General features: G+C 44.1%; 1 protein-coding gene across 1 annotated transcript in view; it reads left to right on the top strand.

Moving 5' to 3' along the window:
• Window positions 1–13885, top strand: part of FAF2 (Fas associated factor family member 2) — a 44949-nt gene extending 31064 nt beyond the window's left edge. The window contains exons 4-11 of the mRNA XM_010946211.3: window positions 99–175; window positions 2817–2955; window positions 4590–4675; window positions 4764–4855; window positions 6368–6545; window positions 7471–7642; window positions 8201–8344; window positions 13057–13885. Of these exons, the coding sequence (XP_010944513.1) occupies window positions 99–175; window positions 2817–2955; window positions 4590–4675; window positions 4764–4855; window positions 6368–6545; window positions 7471–7642; window positions 8201–8344; window positions 13057–13239 (1071 nt within the window). The 3' untranslated portion in view covers window positions 13240–13885. The remainder of the gene's footprint in view (window positions 1–98; window positions 176–2816; window positions 2956–4589; window positions 4676–4763; window positions 4856–6367; window positions 6546–7470; window positions 7643–8200; window positions 8345–13056) is intronic.
• The last annotated feature ends 212 nt before the right edge of the window (window positions 13886–14097 follow it).

The following is a 14097-nucleotide window of genomic DNA, read 5'->3' as shown; positions in this document are numbered from 1 at the left end:
TTGTGAAAGGACGGAAAAGAGTGAAATTCTTAACTAGCAGTTTTACAAGGTATTAAGGGTCGAGAGAATGAGCTCTAACTTTGTTTTTGGAATTTCAGGGGCTGCTTGGATGGGGTTATTACTTGATAATGCTTCCATTCCGGTTTACCTATTACACAATACTTGATATATTTAGGTACGTACCTTTGTATTTATGTGTTAGTAGTGGTTATTAGCAAGAGGGTAAACTTTGGAGCTAAAACATAGACTGGAATGAGATTTAATCTCTATCAGTTTTGACTTGCCAGTTTGTCATCAGATTGAGTACTTTTTCTGAAGTGTTCATATAATGTGAAAATACTTTGTTTTTCAAGCATAACAACAGATGTTGTGAAATGGAATTGTTTTAAAGTTAGTCTTGCCTATCATTTTCACAAATGACTCTACCTACATGTGTGGCATCCTCCCCATCCCACCATGTTTGTTCCCTTACATTTCCTAGTTAATCTTCACACCTGTTCCTTTCCAACCACTGTTATCTACTAGCTTCACACTCTTGTAACTTTACCCTAAACCGTCCTGTAGTTCATAATCCCAACAGGTTCTCTTCCTCTGAGTTCACCTACTTTTTTTTCTGGATTCCTCCTGTAAGTTTCACCGTTCTAAACACACCTTCTATACATTTCCCTCTGTCCTAGCAACCCATGGGTTGCTGACACTGGACCCCTTCCACATGTATACCCCCTTGCTTCACACCTTCAAGTTTGTTCTCACTTCCTTCACGTACCACTCAGCTTAGTACAGGAAGCTACAAAAAGGCTAGAAACTGTCATGGGGCCCAAGTTGCTGGCACATCAGGCTTGGGGTGTCTGGCCTGGAGCTGAGTAGTAGATAAACCTACACCAAGGCTTTGTGGAGAACTGAAATATTTATGAGCATCCAGGCCAACAGATGGAGCTAGAACATGTCGTCTGGGCCTTGCATACAGGGCAGCCTGTACCTCCCCCTGAACATGGGCTGGTCTTTGCCTTGCTCTCGGGAGCAGAGGCTGAAGGTAAGGACCCGGCAGTTGCAGAAGTGTGAGGATCAGACAGTATCTTCCACCTTGGCCGCTTGGTGTCTGATGGAGCTGCTGCCATAATAGCTTCCTTGCTTTAGCAAAGGTCTTGTTGTTCACCAATTAACGATTAGTACTTTTCCCATCCTGTTTTATTTAAGAATGGACATATCAGAACCTTTAAAATCATAATGAAGACTCAGGGTTTTTTTTTTTTATTTTTGTTTTTGTTTTTTAATGGAAGTACTGTGTATTGAACCTGGGACCTTGTACATGCTAAGCATATGCTCTACCACTGAGCTGTACCCACCCCATGAAGACTCAGTTGACACCTCTATTTTTTTTTAAGCTGATTATCATAAATTGTGTTGGCCATGGGGATATATTGTAATGAGAAACAGAAAAGTTAAACCTTTATCCATTCTTGAATGGACCAAAATTTGAAAACTTAAAAGAATAATAAGATAATCCTAAAATACTTGATTTTAGCAAGTTATCAAAACATCAGTCTTCTGAAGAATTTAACCACTCCCCCTCCACACACAGCTTCTTATGTTGTTAGTTTGCTCTGGAATGTTTGTGTCAGTGAATTTGATTTGATTGCTCAGGGCAGATTCCAAGTGAAATTGTGTACATATGGGGAATTTGTTAAGAGAATAAGGAATTGGCTCAAGATTTGGTAAGGGAGGTTATAATAGTGTAGTCAGCTTTTCTTTACTGAAAAATTCCTCAAGTATATAAATATTGTTTGCTTTCCTTCGAAAAAATATGCATGGCATGTGTTACTAATTTTAATGCAACTGTATCTTCCAAGCAACTTGTTTAGTGTTATGTAGCACATTGACTTATCAGGCCTCTGCTTATTGCCTTTTATGGAAACCCGAAGGATAAATAAATGGCGGTATACAAATGTGATGGGCTGTTCAGAAACAGGTGTGTGGTACCACCTTTAACCTTCCAAGAGCTGTCAGCTCTCCAGCTCTGCCAGTATTGTCTGGCTCAGGTTTATAACTCCCTCCGTGGAAGCTGTTAACTGTGATTCACTGAGCAGATTTACTTGCCCCTTTGAAGAGTAAGTAAATCATGACTACAAGTTTGGAACTGAAGTTCTTGTCCATAATTTGAATAGCTTTTTAAAAAAATCAAAATTCCAGGAGAACAAAAAGGAAAGGGAAATGCAAATAGAACACCCAGAAAGAGACAGAGCTCTGTCCCAGAGCAGCACTGTCCAACAGAGCTTTCTGTGATGATGGAAATACTCTGTATTTGCACTGTCTAAGGTGGAAGCCACTAACCACGTGTGGCTGTCGAGCGCTTGAAATGTGGCTGCTATGGCTGAGGAACTGAATTTTGTACTTAATTCATTTCCATGTCAGTTTCGATAGCCGCACGTGGCTGGTGGCTGCTCTATCAGGCAGCGCCATTACAGAGTCTGGGAGCACAGCCTGACCCATGGTCTCTTTTGGATACTGTGTTTTTCCTTTCCCAATTCTTATAGCCCTAAATTTTTCTGCAAAAAGCACTCAGGATTTATTTAGGCCAGTGTTGGAATGTATAATCCTAGTCATTTGCATTCTTCTTAGGCAGTGGTACAACCCTTACTGTTTTGTACCTTTTGAGCCAGATTGTACTCTCAGGGTTGATGGCCCACTCACAGGCCGTTCACTGAACTCCCTCTGCGGCCGTGCCTGTGGCTCTGTGTGGGAATCTTTACAGACTGGCCCACTCCGTGTGCACTACAGTAAGCCGATTCATGTGATATTTATTCCTTCCTCCCCAGGTTTGCTCTTCGTTTTATACGGCCTGACCCTCGCAGCCGGGTCACTGACCCCGTTGGGGACATTGTTTCATTTATGCACTCTTTTGAAGAGAAATATGGGAGGGCACACCCTGTCTTCTACCAGGGAACGTACAGCCAGGTCAGTGCCACAAACCATATAGATGCCAATTTATTGATATGATTCTATCCTCAAAGGAAAGCATAGCCCAGCACTGATCATGTCATTCTTTTATTCAGAAACCTAAAATAGCTCTTCACTGCTTACACAGAAAAATACCAAGCCCTTTAACTGGGCCCTCCTTGATCTGATCCCAGCCTCCTTTTGAGGTCTTTCCTGCATAACTTGTTCCCCATACCTTAGGTTCCAGCCAGACCATTCGCTTAACATACTCTGTACTTTGCCACCTCTGTGCCTTTGCTTTTGCTTTTTACTGTCCCTCTCTCTGGAATGCTGTCCTCACGCTTTCACTAATTGGCATCTTGCCCATCCTTCACCAGCTCGTGTCACTCCCCTCTTATACCCTTTCCTGATTGTTGTCCCCTGCCCTGCCTACCTTACACTCTGAAGTAGTCATCTTTCCTTTTGTACTCTCACAGTGGTGTTTTTTTTTTTTTTTAACTAATATCAGTTTCACATTCTTCCTTATTTTATAGTTGTTTGTGTTCATGTCTTATCTCCTATACCAGACTAAAAACCCCTTGTAGGCAAACCCTAAGTCTTCCTGGCTCCCTCACAGAACTGAATAAGGGCGTCGACCATAGACTTGAGACAGCACATCTCATTCAACCCAAGCCACACAGACCTTTGAGTGTTACTAACTCTCAGGGGGTAAAAATTAAGAATTCTATGGGTGTTAGGCATATCTCTAGTTTACCAGAGAAAAATGCAGAAGTAACACTGTAGGCAGAGGCCTAACGGGGCTTCCGTTCTGCAGCCTCCAGGATTCCTGAATCTGTCTGGGGAAAGAGAAGAGTGCTCTACTCTTGCTTCCTGCTGTGATTCTCCCACATCTGCTTTTTCTCACTGGCTGCTCCCACCCCACTGAACAAGCATTAAGCACCTACTGTATGCCACACATCATGCTCAATGCTAGAGATACAGACATAGAGATGGGCACCTCTCATATACCCTCTTTGCTATGATCCTGAGAGTGGACCCCCATTGGTCATTCAGGAAATCTTAATTGAATTATGTGCTTGATATTCTGCAAATGCAGACGCATACGCAGGAATCTTGGACACTAGCCTTGTCTCTAAAGGTCGTTTAAACCCCATGCTCTTTAGGAGGCCTCTGGGCCCCTCAGTCCCTCCAGCTCCACCTGGTGCGTGGCCTGCAATCAGGCTCATCTTCTCAGTGTTTTATTTACAAGGATGTTGTAGCTGTAAAGAGGCAAAATTCTTGTCTCCTTTTTCAGGTCAGATTCACCTGTTTTTAAAACTTCCTTTAGACTGTGGGAACAGCTGGCTTTTCTGTGATTTGAGGGAGGGGGGACTTTTTTCATCAGCCTGTCTACTCTCATGTGCCCGATACAATTTAAATCCTAACAACACTGAAACCTTTTCGTTGAAGTTTGTTAGCATGGACTTTCTGTAGGGAGAGAAATGCCAGGGGTGTGAAGGTAGGAGCCCAGGAATTTTCTGGCTTCCTTGCTCACCTTTTTTCCTCATTTCTTCTTTTGTTCCTAAATACATAGTGTATCGATTAGGACCCTTAGCCTAATTAAAAGCTCAAAGCACAGTCATCATAATAATTGGTATCTTTTTTTCTCACAGGCACTCAACGACGCCAAACGGGAGCTGCGCTTCCTTCTGGTCTACCTTCACGGAGATGATCACCAGGACTCTGACGAGTTCTGTCGGTGCGTGGACTGACCTTTCCTCTTCTCTTTTCTGGTCTTACTTGCTGACAGTTTACAGTAAGCAAGTTCTTCTCACCCCTCTCCACAGCAACACACTCTGTGCACCTGAAGTTGTTTCACTAATAAACACTAGGATGCTCTTCTGGGCGTGCTCCACAAACAAACCTGAGGGATACAGGGGTAAGTTGTGCTGCTTTTGTCTCACTGAGACGGTTGGGGTATCTTTGGAATAATCTGGAAAGACGTGCTCCTTGATTTCATAGCTGACGGTTCTGCAGTCCTGAGGGGTGGTGCGGGTGTTACCTCCACTTCATGGCTTAGGGAGTGGGCTCGGTGCGTTTAAGCCAACGGCTCAGGGGCACGTGGTCGGCAGGTCTGGCGCAAGCTCGGGTCTGTCAGACTGGCCCATTCGTTGCAGTTAACCTTTGCCAGAGCCTGTCTTACTCTGAAACACCCAGTCCTGGCCAGCAGCTTGCCTTTCATCTTAATGGGCTTTCTGCGGAAGACGCCGTTCTTGTCCCCAGCAGTTTTAACAGAGCTTCTTGCACAATGAGTTAGTTGTTTGAGTACCTTGAGTACCGATAGGGATTCAGAAAACTCAGATCTGTGTGGACTGTAACTCTTAGCTGGAGGCCAGTATTTTTAGAAGTCAGTATCTAAGATACAAAGGCATCCAGTGAAGGAACATGTAGCTACTCTGCTGCTACTTCTATTCAGCAGCTTTTGAGGATCTGCTAGCACAGCAGGCCCTGTGCTGTGTGGATCCTGAGAACCAGAGATGCAGCAGATGAGCAGGTGTCTTCCCTGCAGCCTGGCCTCTGAGTCTTTACTCCTAGTTGGTTTTTAAATACCTCCTAAGTTCCTGTGGTGTATGTTTTGCTACTCTGATGTGGCTTTTGGTGGTAAGGGGTGATGGATAGAAGGAGACTAAGGATTTTTTTCCTTTTTTTAACATATATTTATTTTAATTTAATTTATTTTTTTTTTTTTTTTTTTTTTTATTTTCCCCCTAATGGAGGCACTGGGGATTGAACCCAGGACCTTGTGCACGCCAAGCACATACTTTACCACTGAGATGTACCTCCCCACCCCCAAGGATGTTTTTAATAGAAGCTTAAAATCTCTCCTTTCAAGCCATAAGAAAAAACATAGGCAAAACTCTTTATGGTAAAATCTTGGTTATTTGGGAGACCAACTTTCTAAATTCTTTTGGAACAGATAAGCTAGCCCTTTTTGGCAGGGTGGCGCTGGTGGGACATAGGAGAGAGGGGAGGAATTAGGTAAGAGAAGGAAAAAACCAGAGGAGACAATGATGGAGATTATCTCCAGCAGCACAGGGCTGAGACCGTAGGCTTGACCCTGACATGGGGAAGTGGCGCTAAGCAGCGGCCAGACCCTTTAGAGATCCTTTTCCTTCCAGCACTGTCCTTGAACTCTGCAGCAACATCATGACAGCCGCACCCAACCAGAAAAGCCTATCCTATTCTAATCAGATTATGTAGGAATAGGCACACAAATAAATAACAACAACAAAAAGATTAAGAAACTAGGAGGAAAAAAGGCAGAGAATAAATGACACCTCCCTTCTTTCCCAGCCAAGACTAAAGCAGTTCTTGCTTGTTGTGAAAGTCTTTAAGAGTTGATCTGTTTCATCCCTAAGTCCTGCCCTTGATCTGTTGGGTCTTCTATCAGTCTCCCAGGCTTTACGAGAGAACACCTATCCATTCCTGGCCATGATTATGCTGAAGGATCGGAGGATGACTGTGGTGGGACGGCTGGAAGGCCTTATTCAGCCTGATGACCTCATTAACCAGCTGACATTTATCATGGATGCAAACCAGACTTACCTGGTGTCAGAACGCCTGGAAAGGTACAGGGGAGTTCCTCTCTGGAACTGAGAGGCCAGCTGCAGACTTGGGTGCCTTACTTAGAGCTTCACAAATCCTGATTTCTTCTCTGTGTTAGGCAACTTTAAAAGCCTTGTTCATTCTGTGTTAAAAATTTTTACATACTTTTACCTAAATAACTCTCCATCAGATTCTGTTCTTAAAGCATAGAGTCCTATTCAAAATAAGGCCAAGACTCTATGCTCAGGAACAGATATGTCATTTAAAGCAGCTCAACATGATATAAAGACTTAAATGTAAAAACTGAGGAGTGGTTATAATTCCTCCCCTCATTGCGTAAGTAATGTACATTAATTAATGTAGAAAACGCAGGAAACAGAAAAGCACAAAGAAGAAATTTTAAAACACTCATAGTCCTACCACCACTTTTAACATTCTGGGATATTTTCCTTTAATTTTATAAGCACAGACACACATTCCTATGTACGTACACAATTTTTTGGAGCGGAAGGAGGAAATACTCCAAAACATTACAGTGTTTTTCTCTTTGGTTAGTAGAACTCTGAATATTTCTGTATTTTTTAAATCTTCTAAAATATGTGTATGTGGTTTTTTGGTTTTACAAAAGCATACATAAAAATGCGGTAACCCAAAAAGACATTTACCTGTGAAATCTTGGTCATTGATCATTTTATAGGAATAATACTGTGTGGAGAAAACTTGGCCTTTTCTTTTTCTGCCAAATTAAACTCAGAGAAGAGATGGCTCATTCAGACGTTCCGCGCTCTGCTTTGGAACCCTTTATGGGAATATGAAATAGTCATCTGCCAGGACTGTCAACCTTTTGACACCGCCCCCGCCCTCCCCCCCAAAAAAGTTTTCGATCTAAGAAAACACAGAGCTCTGCGAGATGTATCCTTTCCCTCTGTGCTGTTGATCTGTCCGCAGGGAAGAACGAAACCAGACGCAGGTGCTGAGACAGCAGCAGGACGAGGCCTACCTGGCCTCTCTCAGGGCTGACCAGGAGAAGGAGCGCAAGCGGCGGGAGGAGCGCGAGCGCAAGCGGCGGAAGGAGGAGGAGGTGCAGCAGCAGAAGCTGGCAGAGGAGAGGCGGCGGCGGGTAGGGAGCCGCCCGAAGTGGTCTCTTCTGGCGTGGGAAAGGGGAAACTAGATGATGGGGTAGTGAGTGACTTACAGTCTCCAATGCCGAAGTCTTTTTAAATTTTTTTTAAGTTTTTTTTTTTTAAACAAATACAAGAGTGAATGAAAGTCAGGTAAAACCACTCTGTTCCATGAAAAGTAAAGCAGTCGAGAATGCTGATTCACAGCAGTAGTGTTCAGCGTTCATTCTTAGCACAGCGTTAGCTCATCTGACACTTGATTCATTATCTTGTTGTGTGTTGCCGCTTGATGAAAGCTCATGTCTTTTGGTCGTTCCCTTTTGTCAAACAGTTAAGTATCTTAACATAGTCAATAATAACATGTGATGCAATAGCATGTGGTCAAATACATAGAGTTTAAATTAGGGTGTTTCTGACTCTCGCCAAGAAGTTTTTCTTCTGATGCTGGTCATTAATTTTTCGTCTGACTGCCCAGTAAACCTGCATGTTGGTTGAATTTCTGGTTTCCTTGCTCCCTAATAGGAGCTGTAGCCTCACTCTGCTTTGTGTCTCTGCAGAACCTACAAGAGGAGAAGGAAAGGAAGTTGGAATGCCTGCCCCCGGAGCCTTCCCCTGATGACCCTGAAAGTGTCAAAATCATTTTCAAATTACCCAATGATTCTCGAGTAGAAAGACGATTCCATTTTTCACAGTCTCTAACAGTAAGGACTATTTGAATTGTGTGACGTATATACAGTCTGGACTGTAGATTTGGAAGCTTTTAAGGACTTTTTAGAGTCTTGTTGGTATATCTGCTGCTCTGATGAACGAGGGAGGAAGTGGGTGGGGCAGAAAGAGAGAAGAGCGCACTGAATTATTGCAGTCTCCTTCAGACCTAGCTGCCAACTCAGAGCAGTTATTAAGGTTTTATTTTATCATGTTCAAGCTCTGCTAGGAGGAAAAGGTACCTTGCTTGTATGTTTGAGGTGGGAGGCTCTTCCATGCTGCTCGGCCTGCATTGTCTTCAAATCCCTCACTGTGTAGAGAGAGCTCTGTCTGCACTGCCCTGGAGGCTCTGGCGTTACACGTTACGCAGCTGGATGTGAGGGCACGGGCAGGCTGCGTGCAGTTGTCACTCAGCTCATTTAGCCCGTGAGCAGCCCCACCCAGGGTCCGTAGGTAAGTAGTGTTTGCCATTCCATAGGGATGTAGTTAGAAGCAGAGGCTCTCAGAGTCTTACAGAATGAGGATCACATTCTCATTGTTCCGGTGTAAATAGATGTGTTTCCTTGGTCACTTTAACCTCTAAATTCAGTCTGTAACATGGGTATAATCGGCACTCTAATAGGATGGTTAGGATTAAGTTCGTACGTAAAGTGCTCAACATTGTACCTGGCACTTAGTAACTAGCACTCAAATGTTTTTGGTGTTTATTATCAAAAGGAAGTTTTTATTTATATTGAGAGTCGGTATGTCACCTTTCCAAATTTACAGCTATAATAGATTCTGGCATTTCCCTGATCATTTGACGTAATCCAGAATAAACTGCTTAATAGAAGTGTGGGTGCACTGCAGTCAGGGGAGGCACATTCATTACTTCTCCCTGTGTAACTGGAGAGGACTGGGCGAGTTATGTGACCTTCTGTAGGACCTCGGGTTCCCGTGTGTACGATGGAAACATAATCTGCCATCTGGTAATGTCAAACTGAAGGTACGTCAGGCACTGTGCTGGGCGTGCTGGGGGTCTGCGGGCAGCTGGGATTCCTAGAGCTTGCTGGCCAGTAAGGAATGCAGGGCAGTTCAGAGAGCTAACTCAGAGCAAAAAGTTGTGAGGCGTCCTGGTGAGAGGGAAGCGGTAGCGTCCTCATTTTGCATATCCCTCGTTTATACACTGATTTATACGGGGGAGGGTGCCCGCATCTCTAACTCTGGAACTTTCAGTTGGAGTAACATAAGTGAGCCTCACACGGGACCTTCCACGTCGTAGGTGGTAGATGGCCGCTAAGTGTTCGTTTCCTTCCTCAGTGTGTTTCCTGACTACTGGTTTGTGTACGGATTTTAGTTTGCAGCTGTGTTCACTAGCAGTTTCTTTGTAAGTGCACCTGAGCTTTTATGGTGCATTTACTCTCCAGACTCTTACTAGGTATCTGAAAACCCTAACCAGAATTTACTCTCTTGAGAGTTTTGGAGGAAAATCTATTAGAATTGTGGAACAGAATAGACTTGTGGCCAAAGGGGAACCAACCCATTTGTTTTGTTAACTATTTAATCCTTGTAGGCTTTTAAACAGGTTCACACTCAAAAGTTATTTTAAAATCAACAACAGCTTCAGGCGGAGAGGAATACCTGGTAAATGGGGACAGGGCTCAGAGCTGGGAGGGTGTGCGTGAGGAGTGTAGGGGCGGCGCTGCCTTCCACTTAGTGCTCGTAGAGTGAATAACGTGTAACTGAACGATGAGTTGTAGATGTAGTGCTCTTTCTGACCTTGTGTGATCTTCCTATGAGCTCTGCCTCATAGGAATAAATACTCTGAATGAGTGAGTGTTCAGTGAACAGCTCAGCTTGTACCTGGTGCTTAGCTCCTGGGAGTGGTTAAATGCTAGGATAAAAAGGACCAACTACAGAAAAACCTACAGCTCCCACAAGTGGGCAGAAAAGTGGCAGCTGACTTTCTCTTAAATGAATGCTTATAAGAGAGAATCCAAATTATACTCAGCCCAGAGATCATTTTTCTATCCATTGTGAACCAAAAGGGACCTCTAAAGGTGATTTCATCTGTTCCCTGGTGGCATTAGCACATTGCCAGTGAGAAACAATAAAGTGCCAGTGTTGTGCCAGTGCTGAGTATTGTCAAGCAATGAGACAGAGTAAGGAACTGAAAATGAGGTTGACGGACCAAAGTATAAGTTTATAAAATCATGAATGGATTAGGTAAGAGGAAGAAGAATTTACTCAAATGGATTTGTGGCTGCTGTAGCCCCTTAAAAGTTCTAAAAAGGTAAATTTAAGACCAAGGCAGAAAAAACTGCTTCACGCAGAGGGGAGTAAACTTATGAGAGGTGGAACAAGAAGAACATACAAATAAATTGCCTCAAAAAAGTAAGGGCAACTTGAAGATGTGTTCCTGATCTTTGGAACGGAGCTGAAAGAGGTTAGCAACACCCTCCATAGCACATCTGTTAGAGTCTCTGTTAGAAATAGAATTTGAAAGAAAGAAAAATACCATGTGATATCACCTATATGTGGAATCTAAAAAAATAACACAAGTGAACTTCTTTACAAAACAGAAACAGACTCACAGATGTAGGAAATAAATTTATGGTTATGGGGTAGGCAGGAGGGATGAAGTGGGAGTTCAGAATTGGCAGATACTGACTACTGTGTATAAAATAGATAACAAGGCCCTACTGTAGAGCACAGGGACCCATATTCGATACCTTGTAATAGCCCACAGTGAAAATACACATATGTATAACTGAGTCACTGCTGTACACCGGAAACTAACGCAGCATTGTAAGTCGACTAAACTTCAATTTTAAAAATGAAAAATAAAAACGTAAAATACTAACAAAAGAAGTAGAATCTGAGATGACGAGGACCATAAGCACATGCAGGGTGCCTGTTCACGCGTGGCCTGTTACACGGGCGTTGCACGTGCCACATCTCAGCAGTGTGAGCTTTCCTGCTGCCGCCTTGCCTCACGTTAGGAGTTTACCTATATGTTGTCAGAGCCAGACCAGGCTGAAGGGGGCGTGCTCACAGCAGAGAGGTCCACATGGAGGGCGTCCACATGTAGGGGCGGCCCAGTGCAGAGAAGCCAGAGCCCAAGTGGTCGGGGGGGGGGGGTACTAAAGCCAGAACTGGGTGAGGAGGGTGTACACGAGGAGAGGGGAGTCAGCTCGTGGCTTTCCGGATGTAGAGGGAAGCACAGTCACAGGTTGTGTGTGTGTGTGTGTGTGTGTGTGTGTGTGTGTGTGTGTGTACACGCATCCTTTGGCTTTCTCTGCGGAGAGTGCTTGGGACCATCGACACCCAGTAGCAGGGAACACACCTAGCATCTAGATCGTGGCTTTTAAATGCCATTGTCCATTACAAAGACTCAGAGTTCCTTAAAGAAATCCAGGGCTGGGACAGGGAAAATACAAGATTAGCCTGGAACAAAGCAAGGAATTATTCAAAGAACAATGGAGACGTGTCAAAAAGACACAGAAGCCAGCTGGAGTGGGCTCCTCAGACTCCATCTAAAACAATTTGAGAATGTGACAGTGAATCTATGTATGTTCATGTATAACTGAAAAACTGTGCTCTGCACCGGAAATTGACACAATATTGTAAACTGACTATATAACTCAATAAAATAAAGTTAAATAAATAAAACAATTTCAACATTGTAACCTATTGACTAACACAGGAAATGTATGTTAATACAAATAAATAAATTGAAAGTCTGAGGAGCGGAATGTCTCCATATTTTGAAAGTACCTCCCCTCAAGGTACTCGGTAATTACGAAGGAGAAAGAGAGCAACTTCGGGTGCAGAGGCCTGACAGGCACCACCTTAATCAGGTGGTCAAAGTGAGCGTCAGAGGTGACGGAGCCGACTGAAACCGCGCTCCCCTGAGCAGGGCGCGCTGAGTGGAAGGGAGCGTCACTTCTGTGATACTCCTGGCAGAGGTGCACAGCTGGGATCTAATCATGAGTGACCAACCGTCAGATAAACGGATTGCTTGAGAGACGGTCTACAAGTAAACAGCTGACCAGTAGTCTCTAGGTTATGTCAAGGTCATGAAAGCCACAGAAACCCTGAGGTTTTGTTCCAGGCTGGAGGAGCAGACTTAGGAGATGTGACAGTTACTAAACGTAACACACAATCCCAAACTGAGTCCTCTCGCCATAAATAAAAGACACCTGCCAAAACTTGAATGGATCCCGAATGAAAATGTAATGTATGTTACTACAGTACAGCAATAACGGATCAGGTTTCCTGGCTTCGAGGGTTGTACTGTGAAGGAGGGTGTCCTGCTTGTAAGATGTGTGCAAGTGTATGGGGTGACGGGACGTTCAGTTGGTAGCTCGTTTTCAGCTGGTTCAGAGAGACAAATTCTGTGTCCTGTTCTTCCATCTTTCCAGTAACTCTTGATTGTTTCTAAGTAAATAATGTTTAGCTTTGTATCAGACAAGTTTTCAGAGAAGAAACATGGGTCAGTTCAGAGTAGGACTCACATTGGACTGTGTAGTTAATCTCTTAAAAGAGCTACCCTACGTGTTTGCTCTGTGAGATGGATTGACTCTGAAGTGGAATTTCAGTGTAATGTGATTACTTCATATCTCCGAGTCGTCCTGGGGGGAGCTGGGGTTTATTCAATTTCGTGGTTGTGTGTATGTGTCCGTCTATTTTTTCTCACTGCTCTTCTTTTTCTGTGCAACCTCTGCAGGTGATCCACGACTTCTTATTCTCCTTGAAAGAAAGCCCTGAAAAGTTTCAGATTGAAGCCAATTTTCCCCGGAGGGTCCTGCCCTGCATCCCTTCAGAGGAGTGGCCCAACCCGCCGACGCTGCAGGAGGCCGGACTCAGCCACACAGAAGTTCTCTTTGTTCAGGACCTAACAGACGAATGACACTTTTTCTTCCTTTCCTCTTCCACCCCAGTCCCTAAAAGAAATGGAAAAAAACAAAAAATAAGAGAGAAATTCATATTATTATTATTATAATACAATATTTTTTTTAAAAGACTGCTGCATCCTAAGGAAGGATCAGAAACCATGCTGCCTGCAGGAGTCACCACCTGTGTGCACGCGCGAGGTTGGCAATGAATGTTCCCGCTGGCGAGCTCTCCCTTCCCTTCAGCCTCTGCACCGTGCGTCTCCAGCAAAAGGAGGCCTCACCTCCGACCCAGCCGTCGTCCCCATTGAGGAAGGGAGCATTCCTACCAGTTCTTCATTCTTGCTTTTATGGAAAATAAAAGTGAAAAAACCTCCTTCAGCCAGCCACTGCAGCATCTCCTGGGGACTCGCTTCTCTCCCTCCGGAGAAGAGGGAAGAGAAGGCACAGAGCAGAGATGTTCCTTGAACTTCCCACAACTTAACGAATAACTTAAATTTTTTCAGTTGCTTTGTAATGACCAAAGGAATGAGGCTGACATAGGTGTATTTTTTTCTTTAACATTATTTGATAAAGAGCCAATTCATAAATCCATGAGCTCATGCCCTGGGCCCCTTAGCCCACAAGAGTGTAATAAAGGTGCCCCTGGCTGGTTTGTGCTTATTTCTGCCATTGTCCCTCTCGTGTTCCCAGAGAGGTGGTTCTTTTTGGTCCAATTCTTGCTGTCCTTTCTTGCCATCTGTGCACCCCACGTGGAGTAGTTGGAGGAAGTCTGGGTTTGGAGCCCTGCAGAGGCTGCGTATGGACATGCACCCATGTATGTGCTGTGAACTCCGTGTGGACGCACCTGTGCACACAAGCCAGGCGTCTCCTTG

Source organism: Camelus bactrianus, chromosome 22, assembly GCF_048773025.1.
Source record: "Camelus bactrianus isolate YW-2024 breed Bactrian camel chromosome 22, ASM4877302v1, whole genome shotgun sequence".
NCBI lineage: Eukaryota > Metazoa > Chordata > Mammalia > Artiodactyla > Camelidae > Camelus > Camelus bactrianus.
The sequence above is the reverse complement of the archived record's forward strand: the minus strand, read 5'-3'. Positions and strand labels throughout refer to the sequence as shown.